The sequence below is a fragment of the Lissotriton vulgaris genome, chromosome 9 (assembly GCF_964263255.1).
Source record: "Lissotriton vulgaris chromosome 9, aLisVul1.2, whole genome shotgun sequence".
In the NCBI taxonomy this organism is placed as follows: Eukaryota; Metazoa; Chordata; class Amphibia; order Caudata; family Salamandridae; genus Lissotriton; species Lissotriton vulgaris.
In genome coordinates this window covers 1,045,006,465-1,045,034,384 of record NC_141697.1, presented here as the reverse complement: position 1 = coordinate 1,045,034,384, position 27,920 = coordinate 1,045,006,465, and the positions used below count along the sequence as shown (strand labels likewise).

The 27,920-nt window shown below is 47.9% G+C and overlaps 1 protein-coding gene across 1 annotated transcript in view; it reads right to left on the bottom strand.

Annotated features, from left to right (window-relative positions):
- Positions 1 to 27,920, bottom strand: part of SYN2 (synapsin II) — a 1,078,985-nt gene that overhangs the window by 298,538 nt on the left and 752,527 nt on the right. Inside the window, exon 6 of the mRNA XM_086938961.1 lies at positions 9,627 to 9,689. Within this exon, the coding sequence (XP_086795087.1) occupies positions 9,627 to 9,689 (63 nt within the window). The remainder of the gene's footprint in view (positions 1 to 9,626; positions 9,690 to 27,920) is intronic.

The following is a 27,920-nucleotide window of genomic DNA, read 5'->3' as shown; positions in this document are numbered from 1 at the left end:
AATGTTAAAAATGCATGCATTGCATTTGCATGCACAAAGCGGCAGGCACCGCCCGGTGCCTGCCGCTTTGTGCATGCAAATGCAGGGGGCTACCATAGGTACCCCCCATGTGCACCCCCACCCCCCTTCACCCTGGGGGCCCGCAAGGGCCCCCCACAAGCAACGGTCCACATGCTTTTCCACGGCAGAAAAACCGCAGCGGAAAAGCATGTTTACACATGCTTCCTTATTTGGCTGGCGGTGTCTTGCAGACACCGCCACCAAATAGCAGGCTACACCCCACGGATCAGCGGCGGACGGACCTGCCGAGGACCCGACGGACCTCAAGAACTTCAGGCCCGTCCCCCTGCTCACCTTCCCAGCCAAAGTATTCGAAAAAGCCATCAATGCCCAGCTCATCAACTTTATTGATACCAACCATGTCCTGGACATCTCCCAATCTTGATTCCGAAGCAATCCTAGCACTGAGACTGACTTCATTGCTTCTATCGACAACATCTGCTCCCTCCTCGACCAGGGCGAAACTGCAGACCTCGTCCTACTGGACTCCTTGGCGGGCTTTGACACCGTCTCCTACTGCACCCTAGCCACAAGTCTCCATGATGGTGGTATCCAAGACAAACCCATCAACGGGATCCACTCCTTCCTCACTAGCAGAACACAATGGGTTAGACTCCCACTGCACCTCTTAAAACTGAACAATATCATCACAGAGTACCCCAGGGATCCTCCCTCAGCCCAACCCTCTTCAACGTCTACATGCCCCCCTCACAGCCACGGTCAGTAATCTTGGGCTCAACATCGTCTCCTACACCGACGACAACCAGCTGATCCTCTCCCTAACCAAAGAACCCACTGTCACCAGTAACAAGCTTCACAAAGGAATAAAAACCTTCACTGCCGAGAGCAGCTTCGCGGGCAATCAAGATGGCCGCGTAGGCTCGGAGCTCCGAAGACCCTCCGATCCTCCGTATTTATCCTGTCAACTATCCTGTCCCACGACGGTGGGAATCAGTTGCGGTGTTGATGCTGATGCGGCGCCCGGTTTCAGATTGAAGATCCGAGCTTCCTGTACAGAGTTATGCCGTTGGGAAGCCTGGTGACGACGACGCCATAGCTGCCTGGCATTGTTGGGGCGGTGACGGACCCCCTGTGCGATGGCATTTCGAGTGGGACCAACTGATTTGAGAGATCCGGCGGCCCTGCTGATCTCCCTGGAGGCTCGCTACTCCCCGGGGATGGTGGAGGGACTTGTTGGTTTTGATCAAGTGGAGGTGGTGTTATTGGCTTGTCCCCTCTCGGATCGTACTATCCCCGTCGCCCAACATGGCGGGCAGAGGAGATCCAGACAAAGGGAAGCCTCCGAGGGTCAGCAGGAAACCCCTCCACTCGCAGTCCACCATCCCTGAGCGATTCTCTCACTCTAGAGGTTCACCGGGTGCATCGGGGCATACCAAAGTCCCGCAGCGGGACGTGTCCCCAGAAGATACCGAACCCACCCTCCGGGATGTGATGGGAGCCATTTCTGGCGTGAAGGCTGAGATGCACAGCCAACATGAAGTGCTGTCCAGCAAGGTTGATACCCTCACGATCGAGCTCAACCTCATCAGGGCCGACCTCGGGAAGACGAACGACAGGGTCAAGTCACTCGACATTAAGACGTCGAGCCTAACTACTGATGTGTCGGATGTGCAGACCGAGGTACAGGACTTGAAGGCCGCTAATTTGATGCTTGCGTGCCGGCTTGATGATTTTGAGGGACGGGCACGGCGCCAGAACGTCCGAATTACAGGTGTGCCGGAGGGTGCGGAGGAGGATGCCGCTGATTTGTTTGTGGAGGAATTGGTGGTGAAGCACTTGGCGCATGGAGGCCTGAGTAAATTCTTTTCGGTCGAGAGAGCTCACAGACTGCCTGGTGGCCAACCGAGGTTGGGTGCGTCCCCGCGCCCCATCATTGCCAGACTGTTCAACTACAGGGACCGAGACGCAATCTTACAAGCGTCGAGAAGTGGCGGTCCGCTGCGGTTCCAGAATGCTGACGTGAATTTCTTCCCCGACTTCAGTCAGGCTGTACAGAAATGCCGCCAAAGTTTTATGGGAGTTAAACGAAGACTGAGGGAGATGGGGTTGAGATATTCCATGCTCTACCCAGCGAAACTGCGCATAGAACATGGTGATCGGACGCTTTTCTTTGATTTGCCAGATGCTGCTGGGGACTGGCTGGACACTTTGCCTCAGCGTCGGACTACTCCGGAGGATCTGTCGGAAGGGGCGTCGGGCGGCCCAGGTTCCCAGGAATAAACTTTATTATGTTGGTCTTCTTTCTGCGAGGGGCTATGCGGATGGCATCATTCATTGACTTTTGTTTCTTCTTTATTTTTCCTGTTTTTTCAACTTTGGAGGGTAACGGGGGGGTGATAGGATGTCTCCTTTCTCCTCTGGGGGCTTTTTGTAGGTTAGTTTATACGGGGCGACAGGCACACTGCTAGCTGGGGTGGCTTTTAGTCTAATGCAGGGGTGCAGGGTGGGGGGAAGTTGGGTTGTGTGTTCTTCTTTTGCTCTTCCTTTCCTACTTTTCTCATGGCGAGGCTACTACTATCTTGAATACACCGTTTCGGTGGCTGCTTTATGGGGGGGATGGCTGGGGCGGGGCATTTTTGATGATGGGGGGTAAGACTTTGAATGTACTTAGTTGGAACGTGAATGGGTTGGGGGATCGTATTAAACGTGGTGTTGTATTACAAATGTTTAAACGTTGTGTTCCCGATGTCATTCTCCTGCAAGAAACTCATCTCATTGGCAATACTTGTAAGGCTCTGAATAGAAAGGGGTTCTAAATGGTGGCCCATTCCGGGTTCTCTACGGGGTCCCGAGGGGTGGGGATAATGGTGCGCATGTCTCTTCCCCTGGAGGTGGAGTCCACAGTTGTTGATGATAGGGGCCGCTATGTTGCCGTGGTGAGCAGATGGGAGGGACGTACCCTGGTTTTGGTTTCTGTTTATGTCCCCCCGGGGTTGCAAGCGGCTACCTTCCAGGATCTTGGAGGCGCCATTTTGGGCCTCCCGGAGGGGCTGTTAATACTGGGCGGGGACCTTAACTCTGTGGTTTCGGGCACTTTGGATCGTTTTCCGTCCAGAGATCTACGCAGCGCACAAGCATGGCTCCCAGACTTCATGAGCACCATGGGCCTTATTGATTGTTGGCGACTTTTACATCCCGCCCAACGACAGTACACTTTCCATTCGGGGGCCCACGGTAGTCTTTCCCGAATTGATTACATTCTGACACCCGCGGTTCAGGCACAGACCGTCTCCGGGGCTCGCCTCATGGCCAGGGGTATATCGGATCACTCTCCAGTTTGGGTGTCCTTTGACTTTGGCATCGCGGCGGCGTCCAGGGTGGCGCCGGTCAATCCCTGGTATTTCCGCAACCCCAAGACTCGAGACCTCCTTGCTAAAGCTATCGATCTGTACTTCACGGAGAATACAGGTACGGTAACGTCGGCCCTTTCCCTCTGGGAGGCCTTTAAGGCTTTCTCCTTGATAGCTGAGGTGTGCAGACGACGGGATGAAGACATGGTACGGTTGGAGTCGGATAGCGCAGACCTGAACTCCCAATTGGCGCTGGGACCGACACCCGAACTGTTGCATGCTCTCTCCCTGAAGCAGTCGGAATATAGTGCCACTGCCACTGATGCGGCCAAGGCGATGGGCAGGGAACAGCAAGGAAGGATTTATGACGCCGGTGATAAGGCGGGCAAACTCCTTGCCTGGCTGGACAAGAAGGAGCTGGCTTCTCGTGTGGTGCCCGAGATCCTGGGTGACGATGGTCTGGTTGTTACTGATCCTACTGCTATTGCCGCGGCGTTTGCCGACTATTTTGAGATGGTTTATACATCAGTCTCCGCTCTGACTGAATCGGACTCTGCCTCCTTTCTGGAGGGGATTGAGCTCCCTTGCCTGTCTGATACTGAGCGCGATGACATGGACCGGGGCATCACGGTTGACGAGGTGGCGTTAGCAATAAGGTCCTTGCGCTCCGGGAAAGCTCCGGGTCCCAATGGTCTCCCGGTGGAGCTGTATAAAATCAAGGCGGACACTATCGCAGCGCCCCTGAGGAATATGTTCTTGGAAGCCCGAGACGCTGGTGAACTTCCAATGGATCAACGCCTGGCTACCATTGTGGTCATCCATAAGGAGGGGAAGCCTAGAGACCTTTGTAGGTCGTATCGCCCTATTTCTTTGCGGAACGCCGAGCCCAAAATCCTGGCTAAGTTGCTGGCCAATCGGCTTGTGGGTGTCATGGCGGACTTGGTCCACCCGGACCAGTCCGATTTCATACCTCACCGTAACACAACCCTTAATCTTAGAAGACTCCACGCTGTCATGGCGCGGGCGCACATGCTCTGCGAGCCAACAGTCCTGGCTTCGCTGGACGCGACAATGGCGTTTGACTCGCTTGAATGGAACTAGCTCTGGGCGGTGCTGTCTAAGTTTGGGTTTGGCCCTGACTTCATCAGTTGGGTTCGGCTCCTCTATTCCTCCCCGATGGCCAACATAACGGTCAATGGCCGCATGTCAGCTTCCTTTGCCATGCGCAGGGGTACCAGACAGGGTTGCCCGTTGTCACCGCTCCTCTTTGCCCTTGCGCTGGAGCCACTTGCTGCTTGGATCCGCACTCACCCTGATATTAATGGGATCAAATGGTCACCGGGGTTTGAAGATCGTGTTTCGCTGTACGCAGACGATATTCTTCTTTACCTCACCTCCCCCTGTCGGTCTTTGATTGTGGTATTTGATGTACTGGGTACCTTTGGTGGATACTCGGGCCTGGTTATTAACTGGTCCAAGTCCTACCTCTATGTGCTCCGCGGGAACACTCCGCGTCTCCCTAGGGACTGTGCAATACAGGTCTCGCAACAGGGCTTCACGTACCTGGGCATCTATATTTCAACGGATGCCAGGGCACGGTACGCAAACAACCTGCTCCCTCCTCTGGCACGCCTTCGGCGTGACGTGGAGGGTTGGAAAAGATTGCTGCTGTCCTTGCTGGGCCGTGCGGCGTTGTTCAAAATGATGTCCCTGCCGAGATTTTTGTATGCGCTTCAAAACACGCAGGACCCAGTGCCTTCTAAATACTTCAGAGAGATCGAGGGCTTGCAGCGTACCCTCTTGTGGGACGGAAGGCCGCGCATTGCCGTAGTCAAACTGACCATTCCGTGGTATGACGGCGGTATTGCCCTGCCCGACGTGCGCCGGTACTACTGGGCTTCTCAACTGGCGGCTATCAATCATGGCTTCTACGGACCGGTGGTCAATCCAGGGTACGCCATGGATCGCTGGCTCATGAACGACGGAATGTACTACAGAGCGCTGTATTCTAGATCTCTGGACCGGAAATTGGCTGGTCCCACCAAGACTGCGGTGCACTTGTGGAGGGCGGTTACGAAGACTCTGGGGTGGAAGGATAGGCTCACCATGGCTACTCCCCTTTACGACTCCGACTTGCTGGGAAAGCTGTGGCACTCAAAAGGATTTGATCGGTGGGACCTCATCGGTATATCCAAAGTGGCGGATGTGATAGCCAGAGGGGAAATTAAATTGTTTGCTGTTCTACAGGCGGAATTTCAACTGGGGGCCACGGAGTATTTTCGATATGCGCAGTTGAGGCATGCCCTTACGTCCTCCTTGCCTGTCGGTGAAAAGGTCCCCGAGTCATCCCCGCTGGAGGACAGGGTGCTGGACGGCCATATGCCGGACAGTGCCATCTCCCTGACCTACAAAAAACTTATTAATGTTCGGACGGACCTGCTGGTGAAAGTACGAGACCTCTGGATGAATGATGGGATTGAGATGGATGACGAGGACTGGCAGTCTGCGGTTTCCTCCCCTAAGGAGGTGGCTATTTCGGCCAGACTGCGCTTGGTTCAGCTGAAAGTACTCCACAGGGTGTATGTCACTGGCCCCAGGTTGATTTGTATGGGGCTTTCCCAGACCGGCCTTTGCAGGAGGGGGTGTGGTGCGATGGCCACTTTCATGCATACCATTTGGGAGTGCCATGCCATAGCCTCTTATTGGGAGCGAGTGCATGCGGTTATGCGGGTTGTGACTGGTGTGGATTTGCCTGCGGAGGCCCGACGCTGCTTGCTGAATGTGTGGGGTCCAACCGACTACAATAATACTCAAACCCGCTGGGTCACCCTGGGGAATATGGTGGCCAAGAGGGACATTGCCCAGAGATGGGGTGCTCCGGCCCCCCCCCACTGTGAGTCTTTGGAAAACCAACATGGACTGGTGCATGCTCCGGGAGAAGACTGTCTACTTAGCCCGGGGTAAGCCCAAGATGTGGAGGCTGGTCTGGGGTGCCTGGAATTCGTATAGAGGTGACATTTGTGTGCCCCCGGAGGTAGTTCACCATAGCTAATCCCTCCACCCAGGTTTTCACGTGACGTAATCCTGTTTCTTGCTCCCCTTACACATGTGTGCTTATTTGATATGGTTATTTCATGATGCGGAAGCTCCCGCCTCTCCCCCTGGATATGTGCCTTATCGATCTTCTATGCTCCTCTGCCTTGCCATTTTTCTCCCTTTCTCCCCCCCCCTTTTTTCTCCCCCTTTTCCTTCTTTATCCTTGTCCCTTTTCGGTTCTCACCTTGTTTACTGAGTTCACTTTTATGCAATATAAAATTAAACCTAGCTGCTCCTTTTACTGTTTTGTGCACACTGGATGAAGTACAGCTGCCTGAAGCTGAACTCAGACACGACAGTCCTCATCGTGGGAGCTTCCGTCTCTGTTTAGAATGACTCCTGGTTGCCCTCTGCCCTCGGAATTCCCCCTACCCTCACGAACCATGCACAAAACCTCGGCTCACAAAGAACCGCCAGATCTACACCATCTCCTTGGCCTGCTTCAACACACGCAGCCTGCTTCTAAAGACTTTCAGATGGATCCCTACCGAAACCAGGAAGACAGTCACCCATGCCCTCATCAGCAGCATACTCGGCTAAAGCAACGCACTCTACACCGGCGTCACCTAGATCTCCTCCGAATACTCCAGAATGTCCAGAATGCCATAACAAGACTAATCCTCAACATTCTCGGTCGCAGCCACATTGCTCAACACCTCTGTGACCTGCACTGGCTCCCAGTTGATGGAAGAATAACATTCAAACTCCTCACCCAAGTATACAAGGCCCTTCACAACGCTGGACATGAATATCTGAATCACTACCTCACATTCCAACAGACACCTCCTCTCCATCCAACTTTCCCTGGGTACCATCCCATGAATCTGCAAGACCAGAACCGGAGAAATGTCCTTCACCTACCTTGCCTGCAACACATGGAACACCCTGTCCATCCACCTCAGGAAATCACCCATGCTGATGTAATTCAAGAAGGACCTCAAGACCTGGTTGTTTGGATGAACTCATCAATTAGGAGCCGATTACGATGTTTGTCCGAAATGCTTCCAAACGACTCGGTTTCAGAATCGGTTCTGACCAACTCAGGTTCGGTGAGTCCAACTGACCGATTACGATGTTTCTGAATAGCATTCAGTATGACTTCCATTGACGTCAATGGGAGCCTGTGTTCCGAATGAGAACACAGGCTCCCATTGAAAACAGGGGTGGTTGCAGAAAACGTGCACCCTGTTGTAGGCACCCCAAGGTGCCTGCCTCACTGCATGGATTTAAAGGGGGAGTCTCTTGGGCACTCTCAAGGACCCCAACAGGAGGCCTCAGGATGAAGGGGGGGGGCCTTAGATGGGCCCCTAAAGTCAGCTTCCAAGTCAGACAGGTCGACTCGGAGCGGCTGTCAGACTCTGACATCGTAATCACTCAGTCGGAATCGGTGTCCCTAGAGCTGTATGAATCGGCTTCGATAGACTCTAGGTATTTGAATGCCAATCGGAACCAATTCGGACAGCCTGAATGATTAACTTCTATCATAATCAGTTGGTCGTAAAGGTTTCTGAGTCAGTCAGAATCATAGGTTCGGAATCTGTTTAGGAGAATCCGAATGCTGTCTGGAGCCTTTCCGCCAGACATAGTAATTGGCCCCTTAGTATGATCCACGGCCCCCCCCCCCCCACACACACACACACAGCAACATGAGAGCCCCATGGGTGAGTAGAGGTGCTTTACAAACACTGATTGATTGATTGATTGAAGATCTGAAGTGATAAACGTAATAAGCGTATGCTACCTAAACTAACTGCATACCATAATGCTCGGTGTACAGATGTTTACAATATGATTGCCTGTATATGAACTGAACATTAGAATTTTCAGTCTAAGCGTTTCTCCCCTTATGAACATACTGTATGATAATAAAGGCCAGGGCCTTACCAATACATAGGGTTGATGTACCATTGTCTTATTTGTGCTTGTTTATGCTTCACCTCTGAATGCACATGCGTTATATCATTGTGTCTGTATGTGTTCATTTGCACTGCTATGTTTTGTTTGTGTTGCCTGCATGTTGCCTTTTCTATACTCATGTCTAGATGTATGTTACATCTGCCCACAGGTTGGCCTAAGGTTTGAAGAGACCTCTACTTCTTAGAACTCACAATTAAACAATCTAACAGGAAGCAACAAAGCAGAACCTGGAAGTGGTAATACAAACTTTTTTTTTTACAACTGTTTGTAATTAGGCTTTAAGAATTCATTACATAGATCAATCGTCTAATAGAATAATGCTACGCAACTCTCACCAATCACATCCCTCTGGGAGTGGCCCGGCATTTAATTAAAACATATAAATCATTCCTATATATCAAACTTCTCAGAATGAACAATCCAATCTCCCCAGACCTTGCGACGTTTCTCCACGAAGCCATGTGATTGCATATACCAATTGTTCTGCCACAGCGCAGCAATCCATCCCATGTATCCATTCAGATATCAGCAGTGCCAATTCTGATCTCCAACACCATGCTGTGTCGCTCTTAGTAATAAGACAGCCCAGTCCCACAGTTGCCATTTAAAGTCTTGTGTGAAATGCCCCCCCCCCCCCCCATGCATCAATCCCAATTGAAGTAGTTTTGGGTCAGGTTCCACTGGGTTGCCCACCACTTTTGTGAGTAAAGTGCAAATGTTGTGCCAGTAGTGCTGTATAACAGGCATTCCCATATCATGCGATAAAAGGTTCCCCGGGCTGATTTACATCCTAAGCACTTTGGGTGTGGTAATGCTAACTTGTACGCTAATACGCTAATTTCATTCCATGACACTGGCTTAAATAAAGAGGAGTGGACACAGTTTTTAATGAAGGCATGTTTGTTGCTTGTATAAAAACCAGGGAAATAGTTGGGCATGAAAGTAAACAATCATCTGGCTCTGCATGAAGGTATTACCAATGTACAAACGGTAGTAGGAGTTCCAGTATGTATAAGAGAAATGCCTCTAAGGAAACCAGTGCCCATGTAACTGAGGGGCACAGATAATGCAAATCAAAGGACTTGAACTGGCCATGCATGGTTATCTATGAAAACTGCCTTTCCCGCGTTTTCCAGCACTTCCTTCAATTTATCTTTTAGCTCCATGTCACTTCCTGTTGTAGGAGGTCGCCAAACAACAATAGACCATGAGAAAAGATGAGATAATGCAAATATCACTTACCTTTCCCATGCCACCATGAGCATGTCCAATCTTCACAACAACTGGAAACGTTGGCATTGTCAACTGAAAATAAATGAACATTTAATAAATAACGTTGTCTGCACAAATAAGCTGTTCAAATAAAGGTAGTCACTTGAGATAAAATCACATTAGTTTTGAAATCCAGACATACTACCAGAAGCCACCGAGGAGCATCTTTCGAATAGAATGGCATTATTCTTCCAACATTTTTTGGGCATTTGCTGATATAAATATTTTTACATGTTCGAATAGATTTGTTGGTAGCATAATTTCTAGGAACAATTCAGGGTCAGACTTTGCAGCCACAAGATAGCAGCGATTAAGCTTTTTATGGCGACATTAAAACTCGTTATGGCTCATCACATTTCCATCAAGGCACAGGTAGGAAGCTTCGTGGTTTGATGCCACCTACATTGGCAATTAAAACTGATCCTCTATTTAAAATTGACAAGTTGATTAAAATTGAAGAACTTGACAACTTAACTCAAACCCAGAAAGCCTTACCAGAGGTCTGCTGCAGGGTGCATGCAAGCCATCAAAGAAGTCCCTTGCTCACTTTGCCACTGGATTCAAGCTAGCCTGACTGATAAGAGGTGTTACCCTGAAACCGGTCCCAGGATGCTTGTTTCCAGTTCAGGAAGACCTGGCTTGGCTTTTCGGGCTGGACTGTTCCCATGAAGCACAGGTTCAAGACTTATTTGCATATAGCTGGGTCTGAACTGAGGTGGCGAAGTGAACTAAATAACAATGATGGATTCAAGCCAGATATGTGATTGGGGGTGAGTGTCTGAAAAGTTTCAGCACTCTGCCTATCATCTCCTTCTGTATGTAAATTATACAAGCAGAGAGAAGAACAGTTCAAAAAAGGGAAGTGAGAGAGAGATTGAGTTGGAAAGAGTTTGAGTCTATGTGTGTGTTGTGTGTGAATAATATAAAGCCTTGAAAGAAAGACAATGATGCAGGTTGTTAGAAATGGGAGTCTAGAGTTGGCAGAGGTAGGTGCCTTTGTTCAAATAGGGACCCTTGCTTCTAGTCAGGGTAAAGGGGATACACTTCTAAGATAACCCATCTCACCTGTTTGGTAGCTTGGCACGAGCAGACAGGCTTATCTCAGAGGCAGTGTGTAAAGCATTTGTGAACACATGCAGTAATACAGTGAAAACACTATAAATGGACACCACACCAGTTTAGAAAAATATGTAATCTTTACCTAAACCAAACAAGACAATGGGAGAGGAGTTAGCCTAACGGCTAGGGCAGTAGACCTCTAATCTGGGGAACTGGGTTTGAGTCTCGGCAATGACGCTGAACATCCTTTGATTCTGGGCAAATCACTTAGGCCCGCCACCGTAACGGAATGTGGGACCATCCGCAAGGGGTGCAGCGGTCCTGCATCAGACATTAGGATCCCACGCAGCAGTGGCAAACCCTATTCCCAGCATTGTGGTGAGCGGTGCTCACAGTACTGCCCGCCACAATGCTGAGAATGCACGTCGTGCATTTGCATGCACAGCGTGACAGGCATCACGTGTTGCCTGCCACCTTGTGCATGCAAATGCCGGGGGGTGCCATAGGTACCCCCCATGTGCCCCCCACCCCCACAACATCCTGAGGGCCCGCTATGGGCCCCTGCAGGCAAAGACCACATGCCTTTCTATGGTGGCACAGCAGCCATGAAAAGACACATCTCCACTGGCATTGTAATATGGATGGCGGTGTCTTGCAGACACGGCCACCATATTAACCTTGTTTTCCGCGGGTCAATAAGTCGACCGGCGGAAAAGCGGCGGACGGTCTTTCCGTCCGCCACGGACCTCCCAACCATCATAATATGGTGGGGGATTTTTGCTGTGTGGATGGCGGGGTGGATCCGCCCGCCATCCTAATGGGTTTCTTAATCTTGCAGTGCCTAACAAAAATGAATGTGTCCTCATGTAATGCAACTGGTGCTATGTAAAGCGTTCTGGTACCCGATTCGGGTCAAGCTCGCGCTATATAAAACTCTTTAAAAAAAAAATAAGACCCAAAACAACAAAAATCCACAATACAGTAAAAAGATATGACTTTCAGATGGTAGAAATAGTTCATTTCAAAGCAAATTGCAGATGCAACACTTTTTTAAAAAAGTACCTTTGATGCGTCCCGCATAAAAAACAAAACGGGCGGCAGGGAAGATGATGCATCTGTTCCTTACACTCAGGGAAGGTGATACATTGGTTCCCTGCTGCGGGGATGCGTCGGTTTCTTACTGCGTGGGGAGATGTTATGTTATGTTATGTTAATAACTTTTATTAGGCGCACAGCTGCCCCAGCAAAGGGGCGTCCTGGCGCCTGATCAAGTACCACAACACAACAGATCGATGCTGCAAAAGAGAGGGAATCAGTCAGCAATAGGGAACAGATAAGTTTTTATGGCGCGTCTGAAAAGAGTCAGGCTGTTCAGGGCACGAATATGGACAGGGAGAGAGTTCCACAATCCTGCCGCTAGAACTCGGAAGGAACGACCTCCCATCCTACTCAGTCTGAACCTGGTCTTAACCGCCAGATGAAGAGATTCCGATCTGAGAGCCCGCGTAGGAACATAGGGGGAAACAAGATTAGCAAGGGCTGGAGGAGAGGAAAGTTTCAAGATCTTGAATGTCAGACAAAGAGCCTTAAATGTAATTCTTTGTCTGACCGGCAGCCAGTGAAGAGAGGTCAAGACTGCAGAGACAGAACACCGTCTAGGAAGGCCAACGATGGCACGTGCCGCGGCATTCTGCACCCTTTGCAGCCTAGTAGCCTCCGCCTGATTCACTCCGAGCAGCAGCGCACTCCCATAGTCCAGCCGGGGAAGAATGGAGGCTTGGACCACCAGTTGCCGAGTAGGGGGTCGAAGAATTTGAGGACTGGTCTCAGTCCTCGCAGAATGCCATAACAGGTAGCTGCAATCTTCTTTGTGTGGCTGGTAAAGGAGAGTGTAGGATCCAGCCAAACCCCCAAGTTCTTAACTTCGGCAGCTGGGATGGGAGTCACCCCCAATTCTGGAGGCCACCACTGGTCTCCCCAGAGTTCCGCCTGCTTCCCTAGGATCAGGACCTCGTTTTTTTTGGCATTTAACTGCAAGCAGTTAGTGCGCATCCAGTTTGCCACGGCTATGAGTCCTGCGCGGAATCTGGGAGCGTTCACCTTAGGGTCCCCACTGAGTGTCACCGCCAGCTGCGTGTCGTCGGCATACGATGTCATGGTTAAGCCACATTGTCTGATGACTGCAGCCAGCGGTTTCACATATAAGTTGAACAGAGTGAGGCTCAACGCAGAACCCTGGGGCACTCCCAGCCCCAATGGATGGAAGGAGGACTGACCAGGTGGAATAGCCACTTTAAAAAACCGGTCCGAAAGGAAAGAGCGAAACCATTGGAGAGCCGTCCCCTCAATTCCCACTTCCTCCAAACGCCGCATCAAAATGTCATGAGACACCGTGTCAAACGCGGCGCTCAAATCTAACAAGAGGAGCGCCGCTGTCTGCCCCGCATCCAGCACCGTACGCAAGTGCTCAGTCATAAAGAGCAGTGCAGTTTCGGTGCTGTGTTGTGCACGAAAACCATTCTGGCTCTTGTCTAGAATATTTTTTCGAGAGAGGTGGGCAGACAGGATGGAGTTCACGTGTGCCTCAGTGACCTTGGCGGTCCAGGGCAGGAGGGAGATGGGACAATAGTTTTCTGGTAGCAGGGGATCCAGATTAGGCTTCTTTAAAATGGGGCTGACCATTGCCTGCTTCCAGGAAGAAGGGACCACGCCCGCAGTGAGTGATAGATTGATCAAATCCAATATAGGCTCACGACAAAGGGGCGGGAGAAGTTTAAATAGCTCTGGCTTCAGCGGATCTAATGGAGAGCCAGATTTAATTTTGAGGCTCAGAGTGTCAAAAACCTCGTCAAACATAACAGGCAGGGAGGACAGAGTTTCATGGACCGTAGCCATCACACCAGTAGGCTCAGCACCGGGCACAGATGGCATAAATCCTCGATAGATTGCCTGCACCTTCTCCACGAAAAAGGATGCCAAACTTTCACAGTGAGAGTCCGTGCAGATTTCTAACGAGGTGGCCCGTTTCCCCACAAGGTCTTTGAGAACCTTAAAGATTAATTTAGATGGGTTAGGGCTGCTCAGAAACTCAGAAGCATAGTATGCGGCCCGGGTTTGGCAGATTGCCCTGTGATAGATCTTAAGCTGGGCAAAATACAGAGATTTCAAAGTGGGATCAAAGGATTTCCTCCAGGCCCTCTCAGCTTGCCGGCACGTTCTCTTGAGCTCGGCAAGAGTATCATTATACCATGGGCTGTGCGTTTTAGCGTGGCATTTCGACCAGCCCATTGGTATAAGAGAATCAAGGGCGGCTAGGACCCAGTTACAAAACTGCTCATATCCTTGTTCCACATTCAGCAGATTGCCCAGGGGCTGCGCCTCCAAGATCTTAAAAAACTCCTCTAGTTTGAGCTTACGCCAATTTCTTTTAAGGATCAGTCTGTCCACAGGTTTAAATTGTGGGTCATCTAAAGGACAGGTAACTTTAACCAACAGATGATCAGTCCAACCTACCACCATCGGGTCAGATACCCTAGCCCGATCCAGTGTGGTAAAGAAGGGGTCAAGGATGTGACCTCCTATGTGGGTAGGGGAGGTAACTAGTTGGTTCAATTGCATGGCTTCAAGGTCCGCTAACAAGGAACTAATGGGTGAAGATGACGTCTGATCAAGATGTATATTGAGGTCACCTACGATGTTAAAGTTAGCACATCTAGGAGCTAAAGAGCTGACCACGTCAGCAAGAGCGGCCTTGAAGACAGTGTCATTCCCTGGTGGGCGGTAGATAAGCATACCGCTAAGAGTGAACTGATGACTGAAGGTGACCTTAAAAGAAGCGCTCTCGCACATCGGTAGATCAAGAGCTTTCCAATCAACCGGAAAGCAAGATTTAGTGGCCATGGCTATGCCACCCCCCCTAGACGATGATGCGTTGGTCTCTTACTGTGTCCCCAAATGATGCGACAGACTTGGCGCCTCGATGCGCTGCGATGATCCGGGACGATGCATGGATTCTTGCAGCTGCACAGCAGGGCTTGCATTCGAATCGGTGCGGTGATCTCGGATTTCAGAGATCGCTGCACTCGATGGGGCGTGCTGCAATTTCACAAGCCGCGGCAGGCGATGCTTCGGACACAGGTACGGAGCGTCACGCTTCTCTGTGATGCGTTGATTTTGCAGCTCCCAGTGGAAAACAGTCTCTAGAGGTCCAACAAACAGCAGGCATCTCTTTGCAGGTCAGAACTCCCAGCAAGGAAGTTCAGGGGAGCTGGTGGTGAAGTATTTGTGTCCCTGAGACTTCAGAACAGGAGGCAAGCTCAGTTTCAATCCCTTGGAGGTGTTCCTCGAGCAGAGGACACAGCAAACAGCAAAGTCCTTTCTCCTTTTCTTGGCAGCAAGTAGGCACTGCAGGCCAACCCCAGACAGAAAACAACACAGGGTCAGTATTCCTCTTCAGCTTCTCCAGCTCTTCTCCTTGGCAAAGGTTCCCTTTGATCCCCAGAAGTGATCTAAAGTTCTGGGGTCTGGGCCCCAATATTTATACTACAAAATCCTTTGTTCTCTGGTGGCAGAGAAGCCCTGTACTCAGTCAAAACCAGTTCTGTCCTCTATGGTGCAGCTTCCTGGCAAGAGGTGGAGACAGCATTGTGGAGGCCAGACCAGGCCTATTCAGGTGAAAGGAAATCTCCTCCCCCTACTCTAAATGCAGCCCAGGTCTAATCAGCCCAGCCCTGACATCAGACACTCTGGAGCCACTGCTCCTCCCCACCCCTGTCATTCCAAAGTCAGACATGCAATTCACAAACCTAATAGAGGCACACTGGATGGCTAAGCCAGAAAATACCTACTTTCTAAAAGTGGTATTTTCAAACACATAATGTACGAAACACCTTCACTAAAAGATGTATTTTAACATTCTGAGTTCAAGCAAATCAAACTTTATTTTCCTACCTTGTCCCAGGGGTAGTTAGGTTTATAAGATGTTATAAGCATACTCCCCATTATATCCTATGGGAACAGGTAGCCTTGCAATAGTGAAAAACAGAATTGGCAGTTTTCACTATCAGGACATGCCTGGGTATGTCCTACCTTTCACATACACTGCACTCTGCCCACAGGGGTACCTTACACCTATCTTAGGGGTGACTAACATGTAAGAAAAGGGAAGGGTAAGGCCTGGCAAGTGGGTGCACTCGCCAGGTCGACATGGCAGTATCAGACTGCACACAGGCTCTGCAATGGCAGGCCAGAGTTACATTTACGGACTGCTTATGTGGGTGGCACAATCAGTGCTGCAGCCCACTAGCAGCATTTGATTTACAGGCCCTGGGCACACACAGTGCACTGTACTTGGGACTGACTAGTAAATCCAATCTTCCAATCATGGAAAGACCAATCCATAACAACAATTTAGAAAGGTAGCACTGAACAGCAGTGGTAAAGTGTTCAAAGCTTCTAGGCCAGCAAAACGGAGTCCAACACACAGCAAAAACACAGAAAGCAAAGGCATAAATTGCAGGGGAGACCAATGCCAATGGTGCCTGGTCTAACACAGGTTATACATATCCAGAAAATATACACATTAAGGGCCTCATTTTGATTGGGGTTATTAAACCTGGAGCAATAACTGGGTGAAAAAACCCAAGTACCAATTCAAGTGTGTCTGGACCCAGAATGATCAGGTCCTAAAAATCCACACCAGCTAAGTCCCTGGGCCCGGGACACCCGGCCTTTGAGAATCCCTGGAGGGCAAGAAAGGGCAGATGCCTTGCCTGCTTGCCACCTGATCCCCTAGCATTCTAGAGGAGCAGATAATACTATCCAAGGACAGAGAAGTGTACCACTCACCTTCCCCCACCACACTACACCCCACCCAGCAGTCCTGCCAACATTTTCCTCCTGCCCAGAGCTCTCCGCTATCTTCGCAGAAAAGTCCGGCCAACTGGTAATGAAGCCCACTGTATTTGAGGTGAATGTTGGATTTATAGAGCGCGTGGGTACCCTGGGGCGTCCCAGCGCTGTACCACTGGGGAACCCGTCCTGGCTTTCCCTGTGAGATGGTCCCTTTACTGGGCATCCCCAAGGTGCAGCCAGGCATCCCTGGCGGTGATGGGGCCGGAGTGGAGATTAAGCAAACTATTGCCCAGAGTTGCAGTGTGGGACCCCATGGTTAGAGTGGCACCGAGACGAGATTTATCGGGCCCGCTGACATTGGTCCTGCACCCGGCCGCGTCGGGAATTGACTGGCCGACCTCGGTCTCCGGGTCTGCCACCTCTAACCGTTGAGCCACACTCAATCAGGCAAACTTGAATGTTGAAGCTCAGGTTAAAGCAAGTAGAAAACAAATGCATGTAAGGTTCAGTTCTTCCAAATACGCAAAATGGAAATTCACAGTTGAGAGAAATCCCATAAAAACTTGATTTAAATATGGAGAAATAAACATAGAATGCAAAACTACTCTTCATTGCATATAACCCGGGAGACAAAAATATTAGACAAAACAGAAACCCGAATGATAATAAAGAATCACTATTTTAAAGCAACAAAACTTTTCCAGCCTTGCATTGTCTACTTAAGATAACTTGGAGCTGCAAAAAGTAATGCTGTGGATGTTTTTGCAAAAACAGCAATGGGAAAGCCAAGCGAATTAGATTGTAGGATTTGTTTGGTCAATGAAAGATTTGTCCTGCTCAGTGAAATTCTCAAGGAAACCATCAGTGAAAAACAGTTTAACCCTAACTCCCTGTTTCCCTTCATTAAAAAAACATATTTAAGTATGTAATAACACCCTGAAAAAGGACATAATTATATGGCACCTACACATATTAAATGTGTTTAAGTTCTTTAATAGTCTAATCATTCGGAGGGTACATTTGTTGCAACATGAATTTCTAAAGATTCAATGTGTTTGTGTGTTAAAAATGCATGCTCACTGTGACAATGTATACCTCAATGAAGACTCACTGACTTTGTTCACCTCATGAAGCTAGTTCAAATACATATTAATGTTATTAAATAATAGGGCAGGCATGCATACTGAGGACAACCATCCTGGCGTGCACCTGAGAGGACGGGAAAATAATACATTTTCAGTAATGTGTATAATTTATTATAATGTAGGCTTTTAGACATGAGTGTACAAGTTTAAATATGCAGATTATAGATCACTGGAGTATTATATTATAGCAGAAACTGAAAGCAGAGCATTTGTAACATAGCTAAAACCTTTGGTGTGAATGCTTAACTTCCACTGAGGCCGTATCATGTCAGAAAACTGTAAACAATTTTCAGTCTGTTTCTGACAAGGTCAGGCAGAGGGTCAGAAGTAAAAGCTAGGGCCTTACTGTATTGAATGTCAATAACAACTCGCAATTTCTGCACCACTTGTATAGTATCATTGCTGTAAATCAAATATTTACATTTTGAATGCAATTTGCAATATTTCCATGACTTTGTTTTAGATGGAACTAGCTTAGGTCAAAGGTTATTAAAGTACACCTTACTGCATCATTGTATTGCCGAGGCAGCATCTTGGCTTGCTTGTCAAAACACAACGTGAAGGGTCTGTAGAAATGCACTGGAGTTGGTGAGACTGAGTTACACGACAAAGATCACATGCAAAAATGTTGTAAGACCTTTTTCAGTGCGTTTACATGTATTTTTCACTGCTCTTACACTGACGTTAGAAATGTTGACTAATTCCAAGGTGGTGTTAGCTTGAAAAATGTGAATCAACTCCTAGAATTCCTTGTAGTGACTTTGATGCAGAACAGGTTTCTCCGATGATTTCTTTTTTTCAAATCATTCAGTTTTTCATTTGAACCTTGAATATTTGATTTAAAGTCCTAACGTAAACTCAACTGGACTCCTCTCGCATTTAAGCTGCATGATAACCACCCAGAAGATGTAGGTTTCTAGCATTTTATTTTAGCACAGAAAAAGTAAAATGCAAAATTGTGGTGTCTTTCTACTACACGAGCTGTACGTGGTGACACGTCCGGCGCAGGGCAAGATGGCGGCTGCGTGAGCTGTGCGAAAATCACTCCCTGACCGCCGCGGCTATCGAGCGGCAAAATTAGCACGCCTAAGTCCGGAGCCACCACCACCCTGAGACAACACTCAATTGCGGCGATAACAGACAAAGCAAACAAATCACAAACTACCAACAAAGGGATCTTGGAAGCCTTCAAACAGTTCTATGAGGAACTGTACAGGGCAGACAAGAACCTAATGGCAGACGGGGGGAGGAACTACTAAGCAAAATTAGCCTACCCACGCTAACAGCGGAACAAAGGGAAACACTAGAAGGAGACATCACAGGAACAGAGATAGAGATGGCAATAACAGCACTCAAGGTAAACAAAGCACCGGGACCTGGTAGCTACACAGCAGCTTTCTACAAGAAATTCCAACAGCCGCTCAAATCCACCCTAGTAGAAGTCTTCACTCACTGCATCCGCGAGAGAAGAATGACAGATTCTATGGCTGAGGCAAATATCATAGTCATCCCCAAAGAAGGCAAAGACCCTCAATACCCACAGAGCTACCGGCCAATCTCGCTCATCAACGTATCTTGCAAAATCTACGCCAAAATCCTCGGGGCCAGACTCAACGGGCTCTTGCCCCACCTTATCCACAACTCACAGGTAGGCTACCTTAAAAACAGGCTATCTCAAGACAACACCAGACTCCTCTGCCACCTCATCAACCAAACGGCACAGAGCACTGACCAGGCAGTTATGATCGCGCTGGACGCGGAAAAGGCCTTCAACAGGGTTTCCTGGCCCTTCCTTTACCGATGCATGGAGAAATTCGGCTTAGGTACCAAATACAGGAACATGGTTATGGCACTGTATAAAGAGCCCAAGGCCCGAGTAGTCGTGAATGGGGGCTCATCTGAGCCATTTATACTAGAAAGGGGGACAAGGCAGGGATGCCCGCTATCTCCCGCCCTGTTCCTGCTGGCACTAGAACCACTGCTGGTCATGATAAGAAACAACCCAAACATAAGAGGAGTCCAAATAAAAGACAACAAAGTAAAACTGGCAGCGTACGCTGACGATGTACTAATCACGACAAAAGAACCAACCACCTCCATTGCGGCACTAATGGATACCACAGAAGAATATGCACGGGCGTCAGGCTATAAACTGAACAGGGACAAATCAGAATGCAAACCCATGAACGTCCATACAACGAAAACAGTTTTAGGATCCTTGGGGCTAGCCTGGCAAACCAAACCCCTGAAATACCTGGGCCTCCTCTTCGGCAGAGACTTGAGAGCAACCCTTGACCACAACGAATAGACCACCCTAAAGAAGGTTACGGAGAGACTAGACTCGTGGTCCCCTAAATACATCAGCTGGTGGGGCAGAGTGGAAACAATAAAGATGATGATAACACCAATGGTCAACTACACACTAAGCATGCTACCACTGACAATGACGGATGATTTCCATAAGAAGCTCGACAACATGATAAACAAGTTTGTATGGAAAGGAAAGAAACCCAGGATCAGCCTACAGAAACTGCGACTCAATAAAAACATGGGAGGACTGAACATCACAAACTTCAAAACCTTCCAAATGGCATGCCTGGCAAAGCAGGGTATTTTCTAGATCGCCCAAACACAAGACTACGCACCAGTGTGGCTAGGGCTAGAAAAGAACATCCTAGACGGGTTAAACCCCATAGCGATGCTTATAGCAAACAAACACCCAGCAGCAAACAATCCCATCATCAGGAACACCAAAACAGCCCTGCTAAGGGTGGACAAGCGGATGGAGCATGGTATCAGAAATACCAAATGGGAGTCAATATGGTTCAACACAAGAATACAATATAAAGGGCGAACACTAAACAACGAGGTCTGGCTCACGAAGGGAATCACAACTCCATCACAACTAGAAAAGAATAACACCCCACTTACTTTTAACACCCTCAAACTAACACACAATGTACCGGACATAGAACTCTACACGTTCCTCAAAATAAGGACAGCCATAACAAAAGCGAACCTAACTAAGATGACACCTCACATTCTACACTATTTGACCAACCTCAACAAGGTCGGACACCAGACAGCTCACATATACAAGCTTCTAAGCCCCAAAACGTCCAACCTAAACACCAAAACAATATCCTTCTGAGAAACAATGCATAGCAGACACTTCAGTGAGGTGGAAAAAACACGACTGCGGGAGTCAGCCACAAAAAACAAAATCACACCGCAGGTAGCACAAACAAAATACTGGCTCCTACACAAATCATTCTGGACCCCAGCAAGATTAGCAGAAGTTGGTATACGTGAGAGTGATACATGCTGGAACTGCCACAAAAGCAAAGGTGACCGAGAACATCTCATTTTCACGTGCCCTAAGGTCAAAACATTCTGGGGGAAGGTGAGAGACCTCATTAACACAGTAGTGGGGAGGAGCATACAGCCAGGGTTCGTAGGACTAGCCACAGCATTCATGGCACCAGACCTAGGAAGTAAGGAAGACAGAGACCTAGTGGACCTCCTACTTACTGCGGCGGTAAAAACCATCTTAGCGAATTGGAAAAACATGGCCAAAGCCAATTTCAAAGGATGGGTCAACTGGGTCACCTTCCTCAGAGGAGCCGACAACATCACAGAAAAATGTTCACCCAATCACACAGCTAGGACTGAGATGTGCGCCGCACTAGATGCACAATTGGGGTCGCACAAACCTCTGTAGGCGCACTGTCCACTAGGCCTCACAAACAACAGACTACAAGAGGACCACAATCAAGCATGGCCCTCCCCCCCAGTCCCTCTTATCCTCAGCTCTTCCCCCTTTCCTCTCTTCTCACCCCCTTTCCTCCACTCACCCTCTTCTTGGGGCTCTACATAACCACAGCTGAAACTAGCCTGTGCAGCAGTAAGCCTAATGTAACCAAGAAGGCGCCAAGAATCAATGTACTGCCCTAGCATCACTACTGTACTATAATGGAAACATTTTCTTAATAAAAACTCTTGAAATAAAAAAAAAAAAAGAAAGCCCTCCTGAGCCTCGAGGATTTGCGGGGAACTGAAGCACAAAATCCCCCTTCGTTCCAGATGGTTAGCTTCACAGGATTAAACCTCTTGCAGCGCTCTGCGGAATTCCGTTTCCCTGTCACACGCAGCCGAACGTACCTGGCAAACTGGCGGGCGTAGTTGTCCGGCAAGTTGCTGGGAGAGAACGCGAGCTCGAACATGATGGCCCATGGAGAGCTGCACCAAAGGAGGGAGCTACTGGTACGAAGGGGGCTGTGATGCCCAGGAAGCTGCCTGCTACAAAGGAACCCGAGGCGACAGGCACCTCCATCCAGGACAACGCGGAGAAGGTGGGGAGCAGGAAAGAGACTCCTGATATGGAACGGCATCTGCCAGAGGGGGGTGCTCGGAAAAAGACCCATACTGTTCCAGGGATATTTTCAGGCAAACCCGTAAGGGGGAAACAGTCCAAGCAACCCAATCCATTGTTGGAGAAAATCCCTAGCACATGTACAGGTACCGGGACTGTAGTTGTTGCTGCTACTGTTATTAACAAAGCCTGCAACAGTGTAGCGGCTGCAGAGGAGTTAGTTACACAGGACCCTCTCTCTACTAGTGAGGTTGACAGTGTGCATGACACCCCAGATGTCCAAACAGTGGGTGTAAAAGGATACTTACCAGGAGAGAACCGGAGGAGGCAGCAGGTGTAATGATTATTCTCACCGAGGGTGTTGGTGACTCTTAGGAGCTGGGAGATGTGGTGCCAGGTACTCCAGAGGGGGAAAACTTTTTTTCGCTGGCAGAACAGTTGGATCTAAATAATATTAGTGACCCGGATAACACAGATTTAGACGCCTCGGGGAGGATAGTGATCGCCCCCCTACAAATGCCGATACACTAAGTAGGACCGCTAACCGACCTAGAAAGAAAAACCATGCGGGCTCCTGGCATGAAAGCTCTCACTCTGATACCAATGAACATCTTCAATGGGACTATTCTGCCACCAATCTGGAGGCGGAGGGGGCCTGGGCCAGGGCTCGGGTTTCAGGAAGAAAATCTTAGGGCCCGATTCACAGAATGAACTTAAGACTAAATCCTAAACTTACTACTATTTGGTATTCACAGAATGCACTTACTACTTTCGGGATTCACAGAGTGAACTTACTACTTTCTGGATTCACAGAATGAACTTACTACTTTCGGTATTCACAGAATAGATTTAAGACTACTAACTTTACGTCCGCACTCAGGCTTGGAGGCTAAATACCCGCCTCCGGTCCGGAAGCTCTGCCTCCGGGCCGTAAGCTCCACCCCCAAGCCGGAAACTCTGCCTCCGGGCCGGAATTTACGGCCCGAGTGCGGACGTAAAGTTAGTAGTCTTAAATCTATTCTTTGAATACCGAAAGTAGTAAGTTCATTCTGTGAATCCCGAAAGTAGTAAGTTTAGGATTTAGGCTTAAGTTCATTCTGTGAATCGGGCCCTTAGTGTTTCGGGTAAAAATGCGGAGCCTGCTCCCTCAATCAGCTTAATATACGCAACTCTTAAGGCCATACAAAGTGAGGCTCGGCAGGAGCACAAAAGGGCACAACTGGGCACCAAAAATATCCAGGGCGCTATCCGCAAGACAACTAAAGCTTGCTCAGAGGTGATAGCAAGAACCACTGCCCTAGAAGAGCGCGTAGTGGGATTGGAGGCTGGCTTGGAAAGCACTGAGCAAAAAACATCTGTGAATGATGCAAGAATGATGGATATCCTCTGGAAATTGGAAGAATCCAAAAATAGGCAGCGAAGGAACAATCTACGCTTGCTGGGCATCGAAGAAAAGGCAGAGGGGGTGACATACGTGGTTTTGTGTCAAAGGTCTTTAAATCGACTTTCCCAGAATTATCTCATCAATATTGGGAAACAGAGATCCAGCGTGTACACAGATTTCCCCCTAATGGTAAAAAGCAATCCTGGTCCCAACCCAAAGCCCCGAGCAATCTAAATATTCTTCTGCAACATTTGTTTGCGTCAAGCGATATTTGAAAAGCCTAGAACAGATGGCAAAAAATCAGCAGAGGGGCAGACTTTTTTTGTCTGGCCTGACTTCTGCCACACTACTGTGGAAAGGAGGTGGCGCCTGCGGCAGGTGATCAGCCACTTCCAAAAACGTGGATGCAAAGTGTATCTGATGAACCCTGCCCGGTTGAAAGTTATCTATCAGGGGCGGGTTAGGGTATTCACTTCTGAGATTCAGGCTGAGAATTATTTAAACGAGTTATTTGATGGCTGACTGTGCTCGAGATTCTCTGGGCTCCCTTTTTCTCCCTTTTCTCTTTTTTTCTTTTTCTAGCTTAAGGGGGGTGCCAGCTAGAGTCAAAGGCTGTTTTTTTTTTAATGGAAAATGTGTAATTAGTGTTGTTTATTTTGGTTATTGTGAATCTTGAAGGATTTAGGCGGGGCTGACCTACTCGTTTATTGCTGTTTAGGGTTTGGTTTTTTTTGCGGCGGGTTGGGGAGTGAAATTGGCCGTACATTAACGCAGGAGTCATCACAAGGGTCCTGAGAACCTTTTTTGCCCTAGTAAGGGGTGTGGGGAGGGATAGGGGGCTAGGGAGGCGGATCCTACTTGGGCAGAGGGGACATTAGGGGGTATAGGTATATGCTTGTTGGGATATGTTATTTATTTCTTTTTTATGATGCTCAGGGTTACATTATACTCAGATCTGTTCAACATATCCAATGGGGTGTATTAGGATAGCCTCTGTTAATATTTGTGGACTAAACAACCCTGCCAAACGCCGTAGGATAAGGGAAGATATTCGAATCTTGAGGGGAGATATCATCTGCCTACAAGAAACACATGTAGAGGCCACTAGAAATAAAATCATGGAGCTAGACGGGTTTTAATTAATTTTGTGGACCAAACAGGAGGTTAAGACAAAGGGTGTGGCTATATTTGCATGGCGGGGTTTGGCAAACTTTACTCGTTCTATCTCTGACAAATATGGGAGGTGGGCAATTACGCAATGTACTATTTACATTATGCTCTATTTACGGGCCAGTATTAGAGGATCCCGAAATGTATCATTGGCTTGGTTTAGAACTGGTCAGTTGGCCAGCCCTGATCATACTCTGTGGTGACTTTAATAATAATTTGGGCTGTGCGATATCCAATCATCCAGAAATATCATATCAAGGGCAGAAACCGAAAGTGTTTAGGTCTCTTAGTCAATTGAAAGAGTGGATGGGCTGGTAGATATGTGGGCAGTAGCTGAAGGGAATGATCCAGGGTTTACCTATTTTTCTGCTCCGCATAGGTCACATGCTAGGCTGGATTATTTTTTAATTTCTCACTGTTTGGTGCAGGGCAGTAAAATCACAAAGTTCCCCAGGGTAATGTCCGACCATAACCCTCTGGTATTGGAAGTAAACATTATGTGCCAGAAACAAGTAACTAGCTGGACCTTCAACAGGGCGCTATTAAGCGACAATACCTATATTGAACATATGGCCATGTGGATCACTAGGTTCCTTAATGAAAATAGGGGAAATACGGGTATTCAAAATGTTTGGGATACCCTGAAAGCTGGGATTAGGGGCGAGACAACACAGTTTGGGTGGGAATCGCAGAAAAAAGAGAGAAATAAGACCAAGGAACTGTATGAAACACTGGCCAAAGCTGAGAATCATTTGGTGAAGGTTTTATCAGAGGGGGGGGATGCTGAAATGGCTCAAACTGGGATCTCAATTGCAAAATCCGCTATAACAGAGATTTAATTTGCTAAATCAGCGGGCAGATACCTCGCTTGGCGGTCCAGGCTCTATGAGAGTAATGAAAGGGTGGGCCATATGCTAGCTGTGCGGATTAGAGAAAAAGAAGCACAAAATCGGATTACAGGCATTTTAGACCCAGACATTGGCTTAGTAACTGACCCAGGGGAAATTCTTTCTGCGTTTCAGAAATTCTATCAGAAGCCTCTATTCGGAAGAATAAGGGATAATTGTGGTCCACAGGGCGAAAGTAAGGGATACCTTGAAGAGGTTAGATTAGATCAACTGTCCTCTGTAGAACGGGGTATTCTGGATGCCCCTATTAGTCTGGGAGAAATAATCCAGGCATTATACTCATTACTATCTGGCAAAGCTGTTGGCCCTGATTTTCTCCCTGGTGAAGTTTTTTAAGGTCTGCCGGACACAGTTGGCACCAACAATGCTTGAGATGTTTCGCATTGTTCAGAGTGGAGACACACCCCCAAAGTCTTGGCGGAATGCTAAGATTGTTGTATTTTTTTAAAAAAAAGGGATAGTGGCAACTGACCCTAGGGCATATAGGCCAATCACATTAATAAACAGTGATATTAAGATCTATTCCAAGATCTTCACAAATAGACTGGCGTCAGTTATTTAAAAATGTTTTATCTCCCCAACAACATGGTTTTGTCCCTAGTCGCTAAACTATAGATCATATATGACGGGTAATAACATTGTTTCATTACACCAAGGTTACAGGATACCCTATGTCCTTAATTCTTTGAGATGCAGAAAAGGCATTTAACATGGTCTCCTGGCCTTTTTTATGGGCTGTCTTGAAGTATTATGGGATTGGGGATGGATTTTTAAGAGCAATACAAGGTATGTACAAATATCCTATTGCTAAAATTGCTCCGATGGCGATACAATCCGGGGAGATCAATATAAGGCGTGGAATGAGACAAGGATGTCCGTGCTCCCCCTTATTATTTGCCATCTATATTGATCCACTAATTAGGAAGATTCAGGAGAATCAAGCAATTCAACCTATTCGTGCCAGAGGGGGAGACGTTAACATTTTGGGATATGCATCGCAATTTGGCAAGATATCTGGTTACCATCTGAATTATAGTAAAACTCAAATTGTAGCTAATGATAAGGTTACACTGGTCGACCAGCGGATATTATCAAGTGCCAGATACTTAGGTATAGAAGTAAGCTCCAAATCTGAGGAGATTGTTGATATTCATTTTAAACAGTTACTCCAGAAAATTAAATCAGACTCCCCAAGAATAAACAACTTACATCTAACATTAATTGGGAGAAATAACGTTTAAAAAAGATTTTCCTGCACAAAATTCCTTACTGTTTTAGAGCAATTCCTCTAGACATACATGAAGTTTGGTTCCAGAAGTTAGATCAGCTAGCCTCATGGTTTCCATGGGCTGGACGGCGTCCAAGAAGGGCTCTTAGATATATGACTCTATCGAGAGACAGGGGAGGCTGGTCCGTCCCTAATTTTTAAATCCATCATTGGGTGACCATGCTTAAACAGATGAGAGTTGGTAAATGGGGGGATATTGGGATGTTCCGAGATTTCAATCTATCATCTAATTTATGGGATCGAAGCCAGAGGACTTCTTCTTCGCCAGATAGATTTTGCCTATTTTAAGAGGGTTAAATTCAAGGTTTTACTCGGTGCTTATAGGGTTTGAACCGCTATTAGGAAAAAGTTTGGGATTGGGCGGTTTCATCTATATTCACCTTTATCTAAAAATAATTTACTTCTGGCAATTTTTCAAGATGCATATTTTAAAATCTGGGCTGAGAAAGGTATTCAGTGCATAGGGGATTTCATACTAAATGCCGAAATGCTTACTTTTGAGGCTATCAAGGAGAGATTTTGGATCGAGAATAAATATTTTTTTAAATATTTACAGATAAGGGATTATGTGGCCAAAAGACTTATCAATCGGGACCGAATCCCTCTATTAGATGTGCCCAATCCACAACACCCTCTCTACATGAACTCATTAATGAGAAGATGGGCGATGACTTGGCCAAGCACTTTGAGAGATGGCAAACGAGTTTAGGAGCTGGGCAAGGTGAGTGTGAAGACTCACTTTTGTTTATCCAAACAACATGTATCTCCACCAATTTGCAGGTACAATGTTTTAAGACTTGGTGTAACTTATATATCACTCTGGTGCGTATCCACCGATGGGGGGGACGTCGGGGACATGCTGCCGCCGGTGTGGGTTGCTGGCTGCAGACAGCACACATATGTTCGCCACCTGTTCTGGACTTTCTCAATTGTTGGCTAAAATTGAACAGCTGTTAGAATCCATACTGGGATATGCAGTATCATTGACTCCCCAGGTTATCATGCTAGGTATCTCCAATCAAGAAATGGAGGAAGCAGACCGGAAAATGGTGTACATAGCAATGGCGGTGTTTCGGCTCTGTTTG